General features: G+C 42.5%; 1 protein-coding gene across 1 annotated transcript in view; it reads left to right on the top strand.

Moving 5' to 3' along the window:
• Window positions 1-16,119, top strand: part of NIPAL2 (NIPA like domain containing 2) — a 49,866-nt gene extending 33,747 nt beyond the window's left edge. The window contains exons 6-12 of the mRNA XM_075024371.1: window positions 3,387-3,395; window positions 5,177-5,273; window positions 9,296-9,431; window positions 11,794-11,882; window positions 13,617-13,680; window positions 15,015-15,109; window positions 15,423-16,119. Coding sequence (XP_074880472.1) covers window positions 3,387-3,395; window positions 5,177-5,273; window positions 9,296-9,431; window positions 11,794-11,882; window positions 13,617-13,680; window positions 15,015-15,109; window positions 15,423-15,517 — 585 coding nt within the window. The 3' untranslated portion in view covers window positions 15,518-16,119. The remainder of the gene's footprint in view (window positions 1-3,386; window positions 3,396-5,176; window positions 5,274-9,295; window positions 9,432-11,793; window positions 11,883-13,616; window positions 13,681-15,014; window positions 15,110-15,422) is intronic.
• Window positions 16,120-16,661: the final 542 nt, after the last annotated feature.

The following is a 16,661-nucleotide window of genomic DNA, read 5'->3' as shown; positions in this document are numbered from 1 at the left end:
TGACTCACTTGGGTTAGACTATTAGTGCCCAGGCTTTTTTCAGTAGGAAGCTCAGTTAGAAAGGCACTGAGTAGACATTTTAAGGACCTTAATCTTTTAGCCAACCTGCAGACATTACATACATCTAACTATCCATGAAAATGCTGATTAAACAGAAAGTACACGCTACCACAAAAAATGTTGATCCTCTTGCTCAATTTTTTGTGCATTTTAAAAGCTCCTGAAAGATGTTAATACAGCTCAATGGAAGAAATTAATGATCACGCTGCATAGATCACAACATGCACTTTCAGTGAGGGGGTAGAGAGGCTTTTGAAGGCAATGCTCAAGAGTTTTGGAATACTCAGTAAAGGTAGCTTCAGCCTCACCAAGAGCTTCAGCAAATCCATCTATTCAGCAGAGGGAGAGGGACTTCTTGAGGAGGGGGTTCAGAACAGGGGGCTCGGTGTTCACTGGAGGACCCTCTCTCTTTCCTGCTGAATATCTCCTTCTACCATGCAGTTCCACCTATAGATACTAAAACAGCCTGGCATTTTAAGCACTGATTTTAAATTGCTGAGTCACTCATTTGTGTAGAGGTGGTGGAGGGAGAAAACTCCCCATCCACTCCCAGTGACACCAGAAATTTCTGTGCCATATGCTGTTCGCATTTTCTTAAAATCAACAGGTTGTTGGAAAAGAGCTTTTGCCCGTCTGAGGACTTTTTTTACTTTATTTCAGGAAAAGTTAATAAGAACACAGTTGAATGCCTAGGAACACTGTGCTGTATTCTTCTTAGGATACATTATAAGGAGGTGGTAGGTTAACTTCTGGACATTCTTTCCCTCTTCTCTTTTCCCTGCCTCAGCCAACATCCAATTCTGCATGTACAGCACGGGTTGCAGGGAAGGATGGAGCAAGTACACAGCAAATCTTGTTGACTCAAAAAAATATCAAACTTTATTTGTTCCTTGTGCTCCCTGGATTCATCTGTTTTGAGCTTCCTCTGTCTAAAGAAGAGGGAGGAGTGAAAGGCTTCACAAAAGGCTCTGAGGTACCAGCCTGATTATCCTGGTGTGCTGCTGGAAGTTCAAGCAAACCCTGCTGTAAACATTCTCTTTGGGTAGGGAACTAGCTCTTCATAATTGTTTCTAAAATCCCTAGTATAGGTTGGCTGCCGAGATAGAGAAAAGTGCAGCAGAAGTTGCAGAGTTTCCAGTATAAATATATAGAGAGGAGACAGTACAGCAGTATAATGCAGTCCAACAGTCTTTCTAAAAGTAGCCCCAAAGTGTGGTCTGCTGAGAAATACAAAGCCCCAATGGTACAAAATGTTCTGTGTGGGTGACAAACTATCCCCATGTGGCACTCCACTGGCATCGGAGGAGTTCTGCAGAAATAGCCTCTAGTTCCCACATGAGACAACTTTGAGTCACCTTCTGAGACTTTGCAGTAGCATAATCATGTCTGAGCAAGAATGACTATCCTAGCATGTTTTTTTTCTCTTTTCCTTATGTGCACTTTAAGTCACTACAGAAGACATCAATTATAGATGAAGCTCTTAGTTTTCTCTAAACAGAAGCATAGTGAGTATTCAGTTATTAATATTTAATCTCTGTAAAATCAGGTTCAAAGCATTTCTGCTTTTCTGTCAAAGTGCCTAGAAGTCCCTCCTGGTTCATTGGTGCCTATGTTGCTGTATATCCCAGAAAAACAGTTGAGGCAGACAATTTTGTTCTGGTGCCTCCTGGTAATGCTTAGAAACATGGAAAACATCATGATTATAAAAAAAATGTTGATGAGATGCGGGCTTGAGGAGACTTCAGCAGAGATTAGTTATAATAGCAAAAATGATTGTAAGCAGGTCAAGTTCCGTCAGTTCCTCTAAACAGAATATTTGAAGCTGAGATAACCTACACACTTCTCATTCCTGGACTATTTTGGGTAATTCTCAGGAGGCAATCGTAGGCAACAGCTGGGGCACCCCACGAGGGTCCCTGTCTGCGTGAGGTCCTGTTAGGTGCCACGCACTCTGCTTGTACCATGAATCAATTTGATGGCCTATCCCTTGTCTTACAATTAAAGGTGACCTGTTGGTGGGTCATCGAGTGGCAGAGAACCATGGAAGAATAGTTTGGCTGCTGGGCAGCACAAGGTGAGAACTAATTGCTTGAATTTCATGCTTAGTGTGTGACTTGACAGAGCTGAGTAAACTTAAATAACAGCCCTGAAAAGCAAATACCAGGTTTCTCCCCAGGTCTGGCTACAGGACTGTCATCTCTGGCCCTACAGCACTGCTGCTCTTGGGGCTTCCCCAGGAGGTGAAAGCAGCCAAGCACACAGACCTGTGCACCCCTTCCAGAGCTGCCATCAGGAATTCTATGTCCTTTTGATGGTTTTGTTTGGCTGTTTTCTTTCAGAAGTAAGTCTTCTTGGTGGGTTTGTTTGCTTTTAAACAGGAGGAGATCACAATGGAGCTTATCGTAGCTTTAGCAAGAGAAGAGCTGATGACAGGATGAGGACTGATAGAGGGCTGATGGACAGAGCCAGCAACGATGACCTGGTTCAGTGGAGGTCAGTGGTTCTTGGCACTACCTGCCACTCTAGGGCTTGGAGTGAGGTGCAAGAGGGAGTGGAACGCCAGAGCTGGTGTGACAAAGCGGTTTGAGCCAGCAACTGTCCCTGGGCTTGGTTTTGAGTGATTGGTCTTGCGTAGTTTGAAATCTAAGTGACAGGGCAGATGATGGTGCTTCCCTCTATTGGCATTGTGATTAAAGTTGTCTAGGGGATATAAAATGAATCAATATCTGAGGTGTAGCTGGCTGCCTACAGTAGGGCTGTCTCACAGGTTTTTGCACACTCTGTGGCAACCAGTCCAAGGGTCTGGGAGAGGTGATGGGTGCTCAGGTTTGCACTGGGGGGGGGGAGCAGATCTCATAGTGTTGTGTCACCTGGTGCCACAGTCCCATCCCAGTCACACCGTCTTGTGTGCCAATCCTGAACTGGCGCATCATGGAAGAGGATACCTGGGACATCCCTGGAACTTCTTTCTTAGCCTGGGTACATTTCCATGTGGGGAATATTTATGTAGCACAGGTTCCTTCTATTCTCTTAGCAATTGTTCACTGTCAAAATAGCAACTGAAACTATTTGGAGGCTGCTGTAGCTGCAGCCTGATAATGCAATATTCCCCTCTGGCCCTAAGATGTGTTTGCTAGTGGCATGAAGAGCAAAGCTGCCACCTTTACTTCTCCTCTTGAGTTCCCTCAAAATCTTGTCATAGTTTTACACAGGGAGGCCAAGATGAACTCACATGTCTGCAGATCATAACATGACTTCTGCCTTGGTTCCTGATTTACACATACCCGATGTTACACTGTTGAATGAAGCTGGGGAGGCTGGCCAAGTTACTTATTGTGACGCTGAGGCAAAAGCCTCTTTTCTACCAGCTGGTGGCCCAGCTTTCATCTCTGGGTGCAAGCCTGGTGCAGAGGGATGTCACACTGGAGGGAGATGAGACCAGCACTTCACAAGAGATTGCAAAGATTATTAAAATGCTTTATTATATTCAACAGATTTTACCAAAAAAACCCCACCCAACACCTTTGTTGGTTTTTTTTAACCTTGTGATAAATATTTAACATTTTTTAAAGAAAGGTGGTATAAAATCCAAATTTGTGTTTTTAATGTTCTGAAATGCAATTGTGTCTCGGTTGTCTTTGGGAGCAAGGGATCAGCGTGAAGGTAAATAAAAAATGAATTAAAGCATAATTATGTTCTGTTCATATTTTTGAACACTACTAAACTGGGCGAGGTGTGAGTGTGGTAGAGAATTTTAGTAACTGAATGTAGCTGATGACTGCTTTCCTGCTGCAGTCACTCTCCAAAATGAGAAATTGGCTATGTTACATTATATAACTGCCACTAGTAAATGTTTAGTCGCTTCTTTGAAAATTTCATCAGCACAGCACCCAGGTATTTTTGAGTCTAGTGCTGCCTTATAGCAACTGTTGGTTGAAGAGTGGAGTGGCATTATAAAACGTAAAATAGTATGTTGGTGACAAAACCAAGGAGATAGACATGAGGTTTTTCTATGCCTTGTTTTGTTGGCAAAAAATTATAATAACCAGATTCAGTAATGATGACAATCTCATTTTCTGTCTTATTCCCCCCATTTGATTACTTTCCAACCTGCACAAATGAACTTCTCTTTCTTCAGGCTGTCTCTAAGGCTACCAGGCTTCTGAGCACCTCTCAGTGCAGAGGTCCATCATCCCTGTTTTTGTAAGTTTTCTGGGCTTCACAGAAGCTTTTTGGCTCTTGCACTTGCTGTTTTCTTTAGGCATAGAGGGGTATTTGGGCAACATGGGTAGGAAGGAGAATACCCATGCTTTTGAGATAGCAAAAGGTAAGAGTTACTAAGGGAATCTGCAAAAATAAACAGCAAGTCAGTAAATTTAGCTGTCTGTCATTTAGCTGTCAGATGTTATTGAAGGAGCAATTTTGGACCATGAACAGTGTGGGTAAAGCTGCTTCAGCAGCTGCAGATGTCCTGCATTGTGGCCTGTTAGTGTGTCGTTTAGCTTTTCAAGGTAAGCTCCTGACAGGTACCTGTGATTTGAGTACCAGCACATGAAATAAATGTTTTCCTCCTTATGATGTATGGCAGAAAGTTTGAACAAAAAGACAGTGTTTTGGGGGGAGTGGGTGTTAGTAGGACTGGGCAGAAGGGCGAAGAGTGTAGCAAAAATAAGCTTGCATGTCACAAAGAGTAACACTAGGAATACCATAGCTAGAAGGAGCACTTCCTCCAGGTAAGTGCTTTACTCCATAGGAATTACAAACAGAGTATCTGTAAGAATTATTACCAATAAATATGGGTATCTTTGCTGTTACATTAAAAAAGTCTTCTCAATGCAACCAGTGACAAAATATAGCTAGAAGTGCAAAAATAAAACCTAAGGAAATCAGAAATTCTCAGTTTAACTTTTGCTGTAATAGAAAAGATAAATGGCAACAATTGTTTGATAGCTTAGTCAACTGGCAATAAGGTTAGTTTTTAGCAGAAGATGCTTAATAAAGTAATTCTCCTTTGAAATGTTAGAGCAGAGAAAATGAATGTGACATCTCAAAGACTTTGAATGAAGCATTCATTATATACTTTCACAGCTCTAACTTTCTTCCCTTTTATTTTCAGATTTTAGAAATTATAATATTCTGCATTCTCCTCTATTTTTACAAAAGAAAGGCTGTGAAACACATCGTGGTTCTGTTAATGATGGTAGCACTACTGGGTAAGAACATATTATTCACTTTAATGTTCCTGTCCGTTACTTGATAATTTCTTGTCACTCAGTCTCCCCAGCCAGTTTAGATTAGAGCCATTTCAAAGCAGTGAGAGGAGAATCATTGAAACATTTCACATGATTCTTACTGTGGTCTCTTTTTGAAGAGGTAAAACTGATTATGAAACATAGGTTCTATGCTTATTGCTGGGACTATTTCTTTTTACAGATTCCCTGAAATTAATATGCCCTGTGTAAGGGTATTCTGAAGCCTTTTTTAAATAACACTTTAGCTTTAGATCCTGGGAAAGCGGACTGTTTGAAACTTTGTTTTGGAGAGCAGGCTAGCTGTGAAAATCAGTTCTTTAGAACAGAGCAGCTTAAGACCTTGTAAGCACTCTGTAAACAAATGTGGAGATATGCCGTGACTGTATGGGAACTTTTACTTTGGATTATCTATGCCTGTTTGCATATGCAACATTTCATACTTTACCACCTTTCCAGAAGCATAACAAAAACTCAGTGAGTCACTGAAGTTTGCCTTCTGATTAACGTTGCCACAATCAATGCCCAGGGAAACAAGGGAGATCATTTGATCAGGCGGCTTTCAAGAAAGTTAAACTTGAATCAGTTTTGAAAAATGTCAGGAGGCTATCTCTAAAGCTTCACCACTTGCAGGAGTATGTTCAAAATTTGTCACCACCCTGTGTCTTCTCCTGTCCTTGTCTTGTCACTTCTCCATGAAACCCTGATGGGACACCACATTTCTTTGGATAAAGTGAATGGTGCTTTTGGGGACAGTCTTCCCATTTAAGTTTCCCAGCGCTAGGAACATTAGGTTCTCTAGCTCTGCAGAAGCCTTGGAGGATTTCCATGCTCCCTGCATGAGGCAGAGCTGGAAAAGCCCCAAAAGCCTTAGGTCTAACTGTTCACCTGCTCTTGGTTTGGAGGAGTGAAGTGTGAGTCCAGCCATCCCCCAGCTCCTAGCACAGAGCCTAGGAGCTTTGGCAGAGCTTTCCTGAGCTGCTCTGCAGCTTCCAACCCTGCCACGAGGAGTGAGGAGCACTGCGCGCTCCTGCGTGATGAGCAGGTCCAGCCTCCCTGTTGCATAGCTGGAAGCCTGAAGATCCCCAGATGGACTTCTGCAATTGACTGCTGCACTTCTGGGCAGACCCACCGTGATGGCTGCCCAAAGCAAGGTCAACACATGGTTCTGGGAGACTTGGGCCGTTGGGCTGCATAGCCCTGCGTGCTTACTTTGCTGTGGAGCCTGCCAGCCCTGATGCCACCAGTGCCAAAAGGACGCGTGGAGCTGCTGAACAGCAGCAGGGCTGCAAACTCGTGCCCCAGCAGGCACTAACTGCAGTTTGGTGGTCAGGCTGCAATCAACCAAAAATACAATTGCAGCTGGTGGCTGCTGAGGTTTTGGTGAGCATATGCAGCTTGAGGAAAAATGTGTCATTATTTCTGCTCTATTAAAAAAGACACAAACAAACAAATCCTGGTCCATGGGAACTTTTGAAATACTGACATTTCCCTGAAGCAGGAAACCCAGAACTGTGGCTGGCTCCAGTTCCTGCAGCTGTCCTGCTGCCTGGCAGTCCCCACAAAGCTACACTTTGAGCCTTCTGCTTGGTCTCTGACCTTTCTGCTGAGCAAAGTGATGGGGGGGCTGAGAGAGGGCCCAGCAGCTTTGCTCCCAGCTGTCTGACACGTGCACTGCCCTCAGAGGGCCCTGGCTGTGGGAGGGGTAGATGAGGCTTGGGGTCTTGGTGGCAGCTTGTGGAAGGGGATTTCTGCCTTTTCTCATATCTGCACAGATACATTCCTGGTGGAGGGTTCGTACAGATGTAAATTAAATGTAGAAAGGTTTCTTTAAAGAGAGGGCAGTCTTTGTGTTTCACTCGATATGAGAGGTACTTCCATTATGAAGAAAATACAGGGGTGATCGTAAAAATCTGCAAACGTTTTGCTTAGTACAACTCTGCAAATTCATTCGGTGAGAATTATCTTACCTCATGCATATACTGGGAGTTATCATAAGTTTGGGGGGAAATATTTCAGATTAAAGTGGGATTTCTGAGTTTCCTGCCCTAACAGCTGGAAAGTGACATCATTTGTCACACTAGCCTTGGGGGGTGTCATTCTATCAGAGACAGTAAAACCATTTCCTAGGTTTTGAAACTTATTCCAGGGCTACTTTAACTAAAAAGATCATTCCACTTTTCAAAAAAACCCCAAAAAACCCAACCAAAAAAACCAACACCCAAACCCTGATGATTTCTTTTCTGGTTTGTTAAAATTATAAGGGATGGAAACTGCCCTTTCATGAGAAAAAAAAATTTCAGCAATCTTTACCTTTAGTTGGACAATTCAAACTACTAATTTTACCTGCAAGTGTTCTTTTAAAAGAATAACTCCCCCATGTTACGAATGCAAATCTCAATTTTTATGTAGGTTGCTTGTTGGGGCTTGAGTGTATTTTTTGGCTCTTTATGACACCATTAGCACCACTGCAGGCCAGCATTTGATCTCCTCTGCTCAGTTTTACTGCTGTGTTTGTTAAACCACTCCACCTATTTCCATTACAGAGCAAAAAGTGAAGTACTTGGTGAAAAGGTTGTCATGAAAACAGTGAATTTCATGATGGTGAACGGGGTCATCACAAGATGTATGCAACTCTTAAACTCCCCCTGAACTTTTGGACTTGTTGTAAGAAAAATGCTTGCAATCAAAACCACAGACCTGAATTCATTCTTCTTCCCCCACATTTTCTCCCAACCCTTGGCCTGAACATTCTGCACAGTGCAGCTCTCCTTGCCAATCTGAATTTTGCAGTTATGGGAGGATGAATCAGACCACCGAAATCCAACACTTCTCAGCTCTGGAAGAGGGTGGAACTGGATCCCAGCTGGGGGACGGTGCTCCTGACGATTAATTACCTTTCTTCAAAGGTCATCTCTGCACCCTGACTCTTATAATTTTTTAGTTTCTTTTGAATTTGTTACATTTTATTTGCAGTAATCACAGCCTACTTGGGTTAGCTTCAACAAACCAAGAGCACACTCCAAAAGGAAATCTAAAGTAACTCTTAGCTGAACTGTCAGCCCCTTTTCTAAAAGATGTGTATTGCAAGACTTCTCTGAATTGGCGACATGTATTAAAACCATTGCCTGCTGTCTTAGATTTGTTTGTGGTGATGCAATGACAGCAACTAAATGGATTGAAAACACACTACCGAAATATTCTATTCTGTGGGCTAAATCCAGTAAATGATCTTAAAATCCTGGCCCCTGAAACAAAATGCAGACCTCTGTGTTGGTTGTCTGCTCCCTATACATAACCCATGGGGAGAGGTAGGTGCTTTGGGAGGTGATCCCAGAAGTCAGCTTTGGCCACCTCCTGTCTCAGCACAGAAATCCTGAGGGTGAGGAGTTATTTTAGGCTGCCAGTCTCACATGCAGGCTATTAGGAGGTGTCCCAGCTGCTTTGAACAGATAATGAGACCTCTCAGACCTCTTCTGAATAATGCAACATGGGGTCCAAATTAGCAGCTGGAGCTAAATACAGTCTGTCTGGAAGATGTGGAGGTTGTTGTACCACGTCTGACTGGTAGTCCAGTGTTTAGGGCATATGCCCAGCAGTGGGAAATGGATCCAGTTCTTTCCTCACCCTGAGCTCAGCCCCCCCCCCCCCATCTACCTTGCAAGATTTCATCTGACTCTAACTTCAGCTACTCTATTGAAAATGGGGAAACTTTGGGTGGATGCAGGGTTGCAGACCTCAGTGCTACAAGAACTTAAAAGCAAAACACAAAGCACACATGAAGCTAAGGCCACTCTGAGTTTAGACAGTAGCTTAGCAAGCGTTTATAGAATCACACACTTGGTTTTAGATGCCCAAATCCTACCTGAGTGTCTTTTTAGGCGATCAGACCTGTGGCTTTGACCTGGCACCTTGTCCTCCCTCACTGATGCTCTGAGGTCACTGCTGTGAATCCTGCCCTGCTAATCTCTCCCTTTCCCTTTCAGCATCACTGACTGTCATTGCTGTAAAGGCTGTGGCCAGCATGATAACACTCTCTGTGAAGGGGAAAATGCAGCTAACTTATCCCATTTTCTATATCATGATTGTTTTAATGGCAACTTCTTGTGCTTTCCAAGTCAAGTAAGTGAGATTCTACTTATCACCTAACCTTTGTACACATTTTATCTGTCAGTTTTATTCGGTACTGATATTGACTCCAGATACAAGTTGCACTAAAGGCAACAAATTCCTAGCAGAGCCTTGACAGATGCATGAATTGCCTACAGCTGACTGTATTGCTTATTTAGGCTTAATTTCTCAGTTTATAATTGACTATTATAGATGCTACCTCCTCTCATTATTACCTTATACAAGGTCTTCCCAAATTTTCCTCTAGTTTTTGCACAGGTCTTGAACTCATTAAAACCTTCGTTGGTGAATAATCAAATGGCCACATTTACCCTCGTTATGCTTCTCTTTTCCCTAGCTTATGCCACTAGTCAGACTGAAGAAGAGAGTTTATCCCAACTTTCTCCCTCTCTCTGGTAAATCTGCATGTTGCACTTTGCTATCCTGTATGTCTGTACCTTTTTAGGAAATAGTTAACTTTTGGCATGCAGGGGACACCCAAGCTTTTCCCGCTGGCCTCTGGCCTCTTAAGTGATTGTTTTATGCTGCCTTTGCAGATTGCTGGGGGTGGCAGCATGGTAAAATACGGCCCGCAGCTGAACAGAGTCCATTCCCTTTATGCCGGTCCCTCTGCTTCAGGTGCTGATAGCATCATTCAGTAATCTCATCTAGACTGCTCCACTGTGAGTCTAAGTGTTTACTTGCATTATTATTTTCCTGTAGAAGAGCCAACCCAGCTTTCTCGTGGCAGAACATACCATTCCCATGTGGAATCAGAAAGTCCATGCATTATTATGCAGTGACTCTCCATGGCTGACTCAGGAACTCCCCTGTAACAGATTATAGAGTGATTTACATCCAGCTTGTCTTTGCTGGGAGAACAGCTCAGGGCATTTAAAATAGGAAATAAAAGCTTGGTAAATAGGAAGCTGCTGAATTAACCTCTCCTTCTTGCCAGTTTTTTCTTTCTTTCTTCTGCTGGGTCAAAATTAAAACAGAAGTGAAATGTGCCCATTTCATTCCCTGGGCTCAGTGTCTCTTTCTTCTCTCTTGGACACATTTTCTAATGGAGACAGTGCTGTCAGTCTAAATTTTTCATTTTATTTGCTTCCTCTCTGATTTTATTTGACTGTCGTGTGTTAGCTCAGAACAGCTTGTGCTGCAACATCCTCCTGGATTCAATGCTGGGCCTTGGTATCACTGTTTTAGTCCCTGTGACCAAGTATGTTGCAAATGGGAGAAAATAATGAGGTGTTTTCAATGACTTCAAAATCCTGACTATCCTGTGGATATGTAGGATTTCTTTATTTTTAAAGCACCATGGAGACTGTTCAACAGTTGCTAAAATAACCATGCAATTACTTTAATGGCTAAAACAGATCCAAGCTTGGATTTTTACTGTGCACATATATTGTACCAGTGAAACATTTAAGTGTGGTTCTTTTTATAGGTTTTGAATACACTCTGCAGCCTCCTGATTTTTCTCTTTTGGTCTGAAATGCACCGTTCACATAACAGAGTATCTGCCGGTGCATTCAAGAGTTCACACTCATGATTCATCACCCTATGGGTAAATGTTGATAGCTGTGGTCTCCATACAAGCGGATTCATTGCTTTGCCTTTTTAATCCGCTGATGCAGACTGTGCAGGCTGCTCCATGGCCAGTGTCTCAGTCCTGCAGGTTTGTGTGCAGTGTATGCTCCTGCACACTCTTGCTCATGATTCTGGTGATGGTTTGTGTTGCCTTTCTGAGGAGCACAGCAGAGAGTTTCCAACCCAAGGAGCACAGGCTTGGAGCCACCTTCCTGGACTTTCCCGGCAGGACATAGTGTGTCTAGAGTATGATTGCATGCATAAACATACAAATATGTGTTTTAGCCAAGTTGGATTGAGCAGTAGAAGCAATGTGGACTTCAGTGAATTGAAACAGTTCCTACGAGAACTCGCGTGTTCATGTCCGTGCTGGGCATATACCCTCACACAAACTGTTTAAATTAGAGCAGCTTGTCCCTGGCTGCTCACAGGCAGCACTGCTTCCAAGAACCAATGCAGACCATAAGCAGTAATACCCTAGCATTCCTCCCTTATCTGTGGCAGTCAAAATTTTTCCAATGGTGCTTCAAAAGACGCTCCAATGACAGACTATGGCCAGAAGAATCCATGCCAACCTTCTTGCTTTTGCCTATTTGTTTGTACTCTGCATAGTCAAAAGCAGAAGGTAAATTCACCACACATATGCATCTGTCCAGGGCTACTTGCTATTGTGGTAAGAAATGGTCACACTTACTGTTAAATTGACATAACGTGGTTTAACCTGACTTAAAGTGCAATGAACCTCCTGTAGGCCTGAGGTGCAATAACGCTTGTCTTCCAGGTTCTTGAATCAAGCAACGCATCTGTATGAAGTGACAGCAGTTGTGCCCATTAATTTTGTGTTCTTCACCACCAGTGCCATCATTTCAGGTTTGTTTCTGGCCTTCTGGGTCTACAGAATGATTTTCTAGACAACGGGTTTTCAAGAATTACTGCCTGTGAACAGGAACACAAACCAGTCATGTTTGTCTTCACAAAAAGAAGTTTTTCCTAAGTGACAGGTGTTTAAGTCCTGAAAAATGAATAAGTTCACAACTTTTGAAGCAAAATAAAAATAATCGAATTCTAGCATTTCCAGAATTGACATGTACAGTTTACTGTGCCTTGCTGGCTTACTAGAAGTACCTGCATTTATCCTAGCCTCATCTTGACATCTAGTAAATGCATTTACCATGTGCACACCAGCCTCTCCATATCCGAACTGGTAGAGTAATTTTAACAGCCTGGCAAACTACTCAAATGACAACCAGCTGTGCTTCATAGTAGTTAGTGTATATTCTGTTTCAGAAGGTGGAATTCTATGTTAAGTGAAGGAAATAAAATGACTCCAAAGACTTTTTAAGCATTTAACATTTTATTCTGGGTGAGAACTTTGAACTCAGCCTTGTTAAAGAGGGACTGCAAATCTTGGAAATGGAGCACAGCGTAAGAACATGAGCAGGGAGGACGACTAAGATGCTGCATCAGCAATGAGCCAAAATGATCATGTTGTTAGAACATTTATGACTCATTTTAACACACACTGGGGGCTTTCCTGTCATTGCTGTGCAGGAGTTTCTCATGCAGAGCTGCCATTAATGAGAAGGGGAGTTAGCTTCACGCACAGATTGCCTCAGCACCTGTGTTAGAAGAGACCTACACTTTGTGACTGAGAGGAGACTTGTGCCAAAAAGGGGTTGTGTTCTTGTGACCATATGGGGAATTTGGCCTTGTGCCTTCTTAAAAGATCAAGTACCTATTCAGGAATGGCTTAATAGCTTTGAGACTGGATACACGTGCATTTGCACCAGGTTAGTTAAACCAGCGTAGGGCTTAGAAGAACAACCTCTGCTGAATCTTGCTGGGGTGCTCATAGAAGGTACCTTATCTCATGATTCCCCCATCCCCAGTTACAGCCTTTGAAGATACAGTCACACTTCAGCTGCGCTGGTTCACACTCTGGCGTTTCTAAGCAAAACTATGCTCATCGGTGGTTTAAAGCTAATATACTTGGCTGTGAACTGGGGCAGCTGAGATCCAGATACACATCTGGTTCTGTCACCTCCACTGCAGAGGTGCTAATTCCTGGAATAGGGGTGACCAGAAAGAGCTAGTGATCCCTTCAGCCAGAAAGATTTGGCAAACTTGGCTGCTGGAGCCCTTAACTTGGTGTAAACATCAGGGACACAGCTAGTTATCAGAAACCTGTTCCCAATTGGAGTTAAGATGTCCACATGGTCTGTTGGAGTGGCTTAACTAAATCCATGAAGAACCTGTTAGCTATATTGGCATGACTCTGCTTGTGAATAAGACCTTGAGTTTGACCTGCATAAAAACCTGCTGCTGACAATGCAAAAAATACCTGCATCTGTGCAGTTACTAACACAGCACATGCTTCAACCTCATAGACTAAATCTTCTCCAGTCCCGTGCAGTATCTTGAGAAAACCTAGATATTGGAATATGGGCACATGAAGTGAACCCATCACAATGTGTATTAATACCTTATTTGGGATTTTTTTTTTGCTCCATTTGAGCATGACACTGCTCCTGACCCTCCCAGCTGTAATTCATATCACTTGGAAGCCAGTCAAGTTCTGCAATTCTTGTTTCTGTCACATTCCAGGGGTCATATTTTATCGGGAATTCCAAAGTGCAGCTTTGCTGAACGTGTTCATGTTTCTGTTCGGGTAAGTGTATCGGCCTAAAATCTGCACTAACGTTTGTACTGAAACAGCATTGCCTTGTAGAATCCCTTCTTTTCTCAGTAAGAAGAAACCCGTCTTGTTATTAAAGTATTATGGAATAGCCATTATAGTAGGATAAAAAAAACATTAAAGGAAAGATTGATGTCTGTGTCTTGGGAGTTTGGAGGCCTGGTTTTGAATCCAAATATGTAAAAATGTAGGACACTTATGAACTACTAATCTCATGATGGAATGAAAAACCAGCAGCATGTGTTCCTCCAGCAGGAAAGAGAAACCACTGCTCTCCACCAAAGATCATGTTATAGGGGGTGCTTTTACAACTGCAAGAAATCTCCCATGTTACCTTCCATTCGCGTGTCCGGCTGGTCTTTGCTGCCACTAGGTGTGGGCAATTATATGAATTGCTTCCCTACGAGGCAGTACTATAAATCTCTCCCCCATCTTCCTGTGCCGAGAAAGACACACCATGCCTGCAGAAAAGTTCAGAGCATGCTGAGAAGCTGTTAACAATAAATGTTTGAAGAAGGACCTAGGTGTTGTGAGAACAGAAACCTTCTACTGACTACCAGCACTGTAAGAACTCCGGAGACAGGTGACAGTTACTTGATAATGGGCGTGAGATGGTTAAAAGCATCTTCCAGAACTGCTGGAGGTGTCTTGCCACAGTGCTGTCAAATAAATGGGTCTGATAGCTACAGACGTCTTAGTCCTCTGCAGTCGGACTGGAGTAGGTGCACACAACCGCTATCTTGTCTGACTGCAGGAAAGTGACAAAAAACGGAGATGAGAAAATTCAACCCATGTATTTGGCAGGCAGGAATTAGTGGTTGTGTGTCCAACACAGAGCGGATAGAAGATTTATCCAAGCATAGCAGTTTCTCATCCTCCTGGCTTACCACTTGCCCTTGAGACACACAGTCAAACGAGAAAAACAACAGAGATGTTGATTGTCTGCAGCTAGACTGAGTTGTTAATGAAATTACAAATGCTAGAATGCTTGCTTAGATGCTCTGTGAAGATTTGCTCAGGGAATCAAATATTGTGGTCTCACACTCACAGGCATTTGATTAGGTATATACTGCTGAAAGTGTAGTTTTGCATGTGGAGCCTTTGGAACTGATAATAAAGCTTCAGGAGGCAAAAACTAGACTGAAAGGGAGCCCAAGATGAATTTATAGAGCTGCCAGGAGGAAAAGTTTCTTTATAAACTGAGCAGCTTGGGTTTGGAAGTCCTTGAAAAAGAAACATGGAAAGAAATTCTCATCTCAGATGCAGTGAACTGTTTCTAATGATACTATGACACTGTTATTTTGCAGGTGTCTCCTATCTTTCCTTGGTGTATTTGTAATTGCAAGAAATAAAAAAGAGGAGCATTTACAAATTCCTTTTATTGACTGTGGACATATTCCTGGTAAGTAGGGCTTTTTTTCTGTCTCTGTTTAAAAATGAGATATCAGATAATGGGATGACCTAGGAGAGTTGAGTCACAAATGTGCTCTAGTCATATTTAATAAATATACTGTTCCCTTAATTGCTGTTCCTGTTCCCAACAGATTTTTCAAAGAATTTTTCAGAGTTTTTCCAAGCTATTGTTACAACCAGTCAAATGAAAACAATGATTACTAGAGCAAAGAATGTTTAAATGATGGATTGGTGGGGGATTTGTTTTATTAAAATTCTTCACAGAGTTGTTGTTTTTCCCTTCTCTCACCCTGTTTCCTTAGGACAAAAATTGACAGGCAAAATACAACCAGATTCTCACAGTTCGTGCTATGGCACTTTGAATAATGAAGACGACTCCGTGAAAAGCCAAAGCTGAAAAAGGAAAGCACCTTACATGCCAGTTAACAGGAGGAATGCCAGTGGAACAAGGATCAGCAGCACCTTTTTGCTGGACTTATTCAAGTATACGTGGAACTCCTGTATGTTGATGAGTCATAGTATTGTTTAATCCTACTTAATTTATCCCATGGTTGTCCCAAATGTGTTCTGAAGATAAAGGAAGCCTTAAGAAAAACTAAATAACCATTAATGAAATGGAACATTCTCCTAGTATCAATGCCTCTTGGGATATTTTTAGAATCTTAATTGCCTTGAAATGCAAATAGGCACAGAAGAGGATTATAAAAATTACCCTTTGAAACCCCTCAGATCTGTGTAGATGCTTAAAGATGAAGGTGGGAAATGAAGAGAATTTTCATAACTGACTTCAAAGTATTCTGCTATATGTACAATACCTTTAAAAATCTGATCCTTCCTGTTCAGAAGTCAAAACTGTGTGCATATATACAGTATACACAAATATGTACACACAAAGTATTTTATATTATGTGTAGAGAGAAAATCCTGGTTATCTTCTGCCATCAGGTTAATTCTCTTATCTTCCAAGGAAATAAACACTTGTGTGGGGAGGGGGAAGGAAGAGACCATTGCCATAAACATAGGCACATGTGCACAAGCACACATTTGAGGTGCCCAGCCAAGGCAGAGCTAGAGAGCCACGCTTGACATTTTACAACCTCCCAGCAGAGTCCTGTGCACTGGGCTGGACTGGGCTGGGCTATACTATCTGTTAGTATAGGTTTATATAGGTTTATACTATCTGTTAGTATAGGTTATAGGTTTAGCCTCTGTTTTCAGGAAAACAAGGTTTTAGTGAAGAAAGTGCAAAGTTCTCCAGAGGGAATGGGATAGCCAGGCTCCCTCCCTTGATGTGCCTTGGAAAAATACTCCCCCCCCCAAAAGTAGGGCAACTCCTGCCTCCTTCCTAAACCACTGGTAATCCTGCATGAGGAAAGGCTGTAAAAAAAAGGATCACAAAAAGTCATAGTAACAGTACAACTTTTCCTTCATTAAATGGTATCGTCTCTACATTGATTTCAAGAGCCAGCAGTGATGGGAACCATAGCAATACAGGCTCTGTGTTCAGGTCTGGGAGGTCTCATTGTCCCTCTGTCTCAGCC

Source organism: Buteo buteo, chromosome 3 (assembly GCF_964188355.1).
Source record: "Buteo buteo chromosome 3, bButBut1.hap1.1, whole genome shotgun sequence".
Lineage (NCBI taxonomy): Eukaryota > Metazoa > Chordata > Aves > Accipitriformes > Accipitridae > Buteo > Buteo buteo.
Note: the sequence above shows the minus strand (reverse complement) of the source record. Positions and strands in the feature narration are given on the sequence as shown.